This window comes from Octopus bimaculoides, chromosome 9 (genome assembly GCF_001194135.2).
Source record: "Octopus bimaculoides isolate UCB-OBI-ISO-001 chromosome 9, ASM119413v2, whole genome shotgun sequence".
Taxonomy (NCBI): domain Eukaryota; kingdom Metazoa; phylum Mollusca; class Cephalopoda; order Octopoda; family Octopodidae; genus Octopus; species Octopus bimaculoides.
In genome coordinates this window covers 10,994,677-11,000,806 of record NC_068989.1, presented here as the reverse complement: position 1 = coordinate 11,000,806, position 6,130 = coordinate 10,994,677, and the positions used below count along the sequence as shown (strand labels likewise).

At 37.3% G+C, this 6,130-nt stretch overlaps 1 protein-coding gene across 1 annotated transcript in view; it reads left to right on the top strand.

Moving 5' to 3' along the window:
• The window catches only part of LOC106879996 (uncharacterized), a 34,346-nt gene that overhangs the window by 21,572 nt on the left and 6,644 nt on the right, over positions 1-6,130 (top strand). Inside the window, exons 5-8 of the mRNA XM_014929779.1 lie at positions 1,577-2,085; positions 2,722-2,860; positions 4,640-4,780; positions 5,515-5,678. Of these exons, the coding sequence (XP_014785265.1) occupies positions 1,577-2,085; positions 2,722-2,860; positions 4,640-4,780; positions 5,515-5,678 (953 nt within the window). The remainder of the gene's footprint in view (positions 1-1,576; positions 2,086-2,721; positions 2,861-4,639; positions 4,781-5,514; positions 5,679-6,130) is intronic.

Here is a 6,130-nt window from a genome sequence, read left to right as displayed (position 1 = left end):
TTAAATTTATATATACTCAAATACCCAAAATATCAAGGAGTTTCTACCTCATAAACAGGAGTTACACCACAGTTATTTTGTGATCTTTGCTACCCTGGTATCTATTAACCAATTTATTTTATCCGAGTTATTTATTACTAGGAGAAAATAAATACATATAATAATATATATATATATATATTTAGATTATGTATGTATGTATATATGCTTGTATATATATATGTGTGTGTAAATGAAAGTTTTGGGCTAAAAGTGACTGTTTCTTGATGTTCCCTGTCAACAGAATCCTCCTCTACCGTTGCTTTGAAGAACAAGTTGATTAAAAAAATTCTTTACTTGAAAAAATGGTGAGGGTTAGCAACAGGAAAGACATCCAACTGTAGAACAAATCCTCAAATGATATGTGGTCATCCAACCCATGCTAGCATGGAAAACCAGATGTAAACTAAATGAATGAAAGATGTGTTTGTGTATCTGCATGTCCTCTCATTGATACTACTTTGACATTGACATTTGTCATCATCATCATCATCTAACATTTGTTTTCCATGCTGGCATGGGTTGGATGCTTTGACAGCATCTGGTGAACAGGGCTACAGCAAGCTCCTTTGTCAGCTTTGGCATGGTTTCTATGGCTCTCTAGTAAGGTCATAAAATAACTTGCAAGCTAGGAATAGGGAAAGGAACCCCACTGCCTCATCTAAGTAAGGGCTTTGTACCAGGTGTTGTGAGGTTAAAGTATGATAGAAGGACAAGGCCTATAGAAGAGATATATGGCTACCCTGCATTATATAAGAGTAGATATTTGTTTGTTTGTCTGTGGATAAGATATCTCAAGAGCCACTGGATGGATTTGGATAAAACTTTCAGGGATATTTGGCCTCATGACTGGCACGAATTGATTAGATTTTGTGATTGATTTGGTGCCGGACAAGAATTCTGGATTATTTTTCCGTTTTTTTTTTTTACTTAATTTTTGAGAGCAGTCGGGTTCATTTTTAGTGTTCTCGTTTGTGAGAGCAGTCAAGTTTATTTCAGATATTCTCATTTTAAAAATCATCTCCGGTTAATCATTGAGAGGATGTTGGTGTTGCCTTGGCGGAGGTTTGCGCTCTCTGAGTGCTCTTGTTCACATTGTGTTTCAATTAATCATGCTTTATTATCTTGTAGCTTTGAGATTTCGATGATGTGATCATTTATTTTCAGAATGACATTGTAGGGTAGGTGTGAGAGGTAAGATCTTGCTGGATTTACCATAAAACAGGTGAAATATTTGGGTCTAACATGGCCAGTTTCAATACTAAAGTGTTATGTGAGCCTATGATCATGACATCCCATCCGTGGTCATCCTGTCTGCTTTTCTGGACAGTGTATCTTGGATAACATTATCTAATGTGTCCTTTTTTTTCTTTAAAGACTGTTTGATACTGTATGGGGTAGGGATTTGGCTGCGATTTCTAGCAGGTCGAGTGACCCTGTTGAAGATCCTTCGTAGGTTTGTTGTTCTTAATGTTGTTATAGTTTGTATTTGAAGGGAATATCATTATTCTCATTTGATTTCTGTTCATTATTTCAGCCTCATTCTTGGAACAACCTTAGAGATACTAGGTTTGTTGCAGCACGGATGGAAAAGCAGCTTGACGATCAAAGCAAGGACAACACCGAGAGCCGGCCTCACCCGATCCGAAGTGCTCTTGAATCTGAACATTTAGCTGGTTATGCTCATGGAGGCCAGCGTCCACACAACCCCAGTGACCACATCCCTGAACCCAATGCTGTGATCATCTACAACCAGTTTGGTATTGAAGTGTTGAACTTGGTGTCGGGACGGCCTATAACTAGACTGTCTCTGCCAGTAGAGGGAGCCACCTATGTGAATTTTGATGGTGATTTTAGCATCGAAGCTGTTTCTTCTGGTGGTACTGGAGGTCGTAACCCATGTTACATTGATGTCCACAGATTTTACCCTGAGAAAGAGAGCATAAATCAGATAGCTGTATGCGTGACTAAAAGACTGTTTTGGTCCCGTTCTTGGAGTTACGAAGAAGATGCTAACCGATTTCTTGCTCCGATAGTGGTGAAAAGGTTTGTAGCAGCTTTTTCTTCAGAAACATAGTCCATGAATCTTTAGTAGTTCCATGAATCATAGTTTCATTTTGGAAATGTTCCTGCTAGGCAAACTTTGTGATACCAGAATACTCTTTATTGTTCATACTGTCCTGAACAAATTAAATAATTAAAAAGGAATGTAATAATGCATTACAAAGGACATATCATAAACACTCTTTTTTTATATATATATATATATATATAAATGTAGGCACAATACACATAACTGCTTCTAATAAACACCATGTCCCAGAAACAGCTGTAAAGAACTATCTACATTTTTCCTACTCCTTTACTTGCAGTATTTTGACTCATAATTCTTAGGATTCTTAGTTGAACTAACATAAAAGACTACTCAAATTCTCTCTCTCATCAACAACCTTATTGTATGAACTTCCTGGATTTGTACCTGTCTATGAGGAATCATTATGAACTTCCACTCTCTGAATTCTCTTGGTTTTCTGTTAATTTGTATATTTTTATATTCTTTTCTGTATGAATATGCTATAAATAACTCGATGCCTTACAAGAACCTGTCCAACTTTTATTTTGTTATACTCGTATATTTACTAATGCATCTGCATTTTTATAACTATTTGTTTATATTTGTAGTGTGGCCAAAAAATCTGGTATTCTTCAGCATTTGATGGGACACAGGTTACCGACCAATAAAGTAGCCTATGATATTGTGACCGTGTCCAGTTCTGGTAGAGTGACTTCTCATTCTTCAGATGGAGTCTACCAATGGCAGGTAAGGTCAACCAACAAACAGCAAAAATGGTTAAAATGATTATTCTCTGTATTTTTTTTTTATCATTTTACTTGTTTCAGTCATTGGAATGTGGCCATGCTGGGCACCATTTTGTAGGGTGTACATTATTTACAGTATTTACATTTGACAGATATTTGTCCTCATCTTGTTTGTTGTTAACACAACATTTCGGCTGATATACCCTCCAGCCTTCATCAGGTGTCTTGGGAAATTTTGAACCTGGGTTCTCATTCCTAAGCTATTTTTCGATGTTATTATTATTATTATAGTCACTGCCTGGAATCGAACTCGGAATCTTGGGGTTAGTAGCCCGTGCTCTTAACCACTACACCTATTATTATTATACTAAGCCCAAAATTCCGAGTTTGATTCCAGGCAGTATTCTGAATAATAATAATAATAATAATGATAACATCGAAAAAGACCTTAGGAATGAGAACCCAGGTTCAAAGTTTTCCCAAGACACCTGATGAAGCCTGGAGGATATATTAGCCGAAACGTTGTGTTAACAACAAACAAGTTGAGGACAAATATCCGTCAAATGTAAATAATGTACATAATTCCTCATTTCTTAAATATAGAATTGTAGGGTGTAGTTGAACAAATTCAGTCTACTAAAGATGGCTGAATCATGTAGTTTCCAAAACATTGCGTCATAATTGTATCTAGGTGTACTGTAAAACATTTTTAAACTATACAGAAAAAAAAAAAAAATGTGAAGACGAACTGAAATTTAAAATAGGGGAAAAATCTTGATAATTATGCTTCACTTATTTAATGAAGAAGCAGAGATGAAGTAAATAATTTTAATTATATATATTCTTAGGCTAAAATATATAAATTCTTATTGTATTTTATCACTAATTTGCAGTGAAATATGTTTGCTTGTTCTGAAGTGCATCACAAGTAAAGTTTGAGAACAACTGGCCTTAAGCAATAAGATATGAAAAAGATGACATCTTTTATATATCAAAATAAATGCATTCATGCATTTGCATGTGTGCAGAGAGAGAGAGAGAGAGAGAGCATATATTACCATATCTACACTGGGATACATATATATATAGTGTGTATATGCCTATTATATATACATATATATATATATTACCATAGTTTAACATCTGCCGTTCATTCTGGTGTGGGTTGGATGGTTTGAAAGTAACTGGGCTGGTATGAGCCTGCACCAGAGTATTCATCGACCCCGATAGGATGCAAGGCAAAGTCGACCTCGGCAGAGTTTGAACTCAGAACGTAAAGACAGACAAAATATCGCTAAGCATTTCGCCTGGCATGCTAACATTTCTGCCAGCACGCCACCATATCCATTTAAAATATTCTTTTCTACTCTAGGCACAAGGTCTGAAATTTTTAGGGAGGGGCCAGTCAATTAGATCAACCCCAGTATGCAACTGGTACTTAATTCATCGACTCCGAAAGGATGAAAGGCAAAGTCGACCTCGGTGGAATTTGAACTCAGAATGCAAAGACAGATGAAATACCACTAAGCTTTTGTCAAGCATGCTAACACTTCTGCCAGCTCGTCACCATACCCACTCATTTAAAATATTGTAAAAGTATGAAATCGTTAGTAGTTCTTTCATAATGTGTATTAAGTTGTTATAAGGCAAACGTTAAATGATGATGATATATATATATATGCACACAACTATATATACTTAAAATGTTTTATGTATTAAATATAGTTATATAACATATATATATATATATATATATGTATGAAAATCTTGATGTTTACAGACGCAGACTTCATCGTCTTGGTTTGAAGAAGGTCGGGCTGCACTAAAGGATAAAGTTTCAGACACAGAGCGCTGGACGGTTTATACAAAATCATTCCTACCAAATTATCAGTCCCTCTCTCTGCAAGTCTATGGGACCAAGGTAAGATATATTGTTTACATTTTTCACCTTTTATACTTGTTTCAGTCATTGGACTGCAGCCATGCTGGGGCACTGCTTAGAAGGATTTAGTTGAACAAATTGATACCAGTACTTAATTTTAAGGCTTGTACTTATTCTGTTGGTCTCTTTTGTTGAACTGCTAAGTTGTGGGGGATGTAACCTATGGTGGCGTTGCTGTTTCCAAAGTTTATTTTCGTTTCTCTATTACTCTTTTACTTGTTTCAGTCATTTGACTGTGGCCATGCTGGAGCACCGCCTTTAGTCGAGCATATCGACCCCAGGACTTATTCTTTGGAAACCTAGTACTTATTCTATTGGTCTCTTTTGCCGAACTGCTAAGTTACAGGGACGTAAACACACCAGCATCTGTTGTCAAGCGATGTTGGTGGGGACAAACATATACACACACATACATATATACGACTGGCTTCTTTCAGTTTCCGTCTACCAAATCCACTCACAAGACTTTGGTCGGCTAGAGGCTATAGTAGAAGACACTTGCCCAAGGTGCCACGCAGTGGGACTGAACCCAGAACCATGTGGTTGGTAAGCAAGCTACTTACCACACAGCCAAGTAATTTTACTCGCATATCTATCTTAAAACGAGCTTGGCAGAGGTCTACGCCATCCGATTGCTTTTCTAGTTCAAAAATGTAATGCCTTCTTTCGAATTGTCCTTCACTTTTACTTAATTTTTGTTTTTCTTTCTGCAGGATGCCCTCGTATTTGCTGGGTGGAAACGGCTCACATTGCTCGATCTGAAGGAAGGTACCATCCTTGCTTCTCATTCCACACCTTGCCATCCAACTGCTCCCCTTGTTATTGGAGACTTTAACAACGATGGATGGAAAGATATAATTCTCACATGCAAAATGGGGTGAGTAATTTCAGTGTAAATGTTTGGTGCATGCTGTGTTTATTAATGTTCTCGGTGTGTAGCAGACTCTTAAATGAAATGCCTTTTATTTATTTATCTCTCTATGGTGCAGGTGTGGCTGTGTGGTAAGAAGCTAGCAGAAACGTTAGCACGCAGGGTGAAATGCTTAGCGGTATTTCGTCTGCCGTTATGTTCTGAGTTCAAATTCTGCCAAGGTCAACTTTGCCTTTCATCCTTTCGGGGTTGATTAAATAAGTACCAGTTACGCACTGGGGTCGATATAATTGACTTAATCCGTTTGTCTGTCCTTGTTTGTCCCCTCTGTGTGTAGCCCCTTGTGAGCTATAAAGAAATAAGCTTGCTTCCCAACCACATGGTTCCGGGTTCAGTCCCACTGTGTGGCACCTTGGGCAAGTGTCTTCTACTATAGCCTCGGGCTGACCAAAGACTTG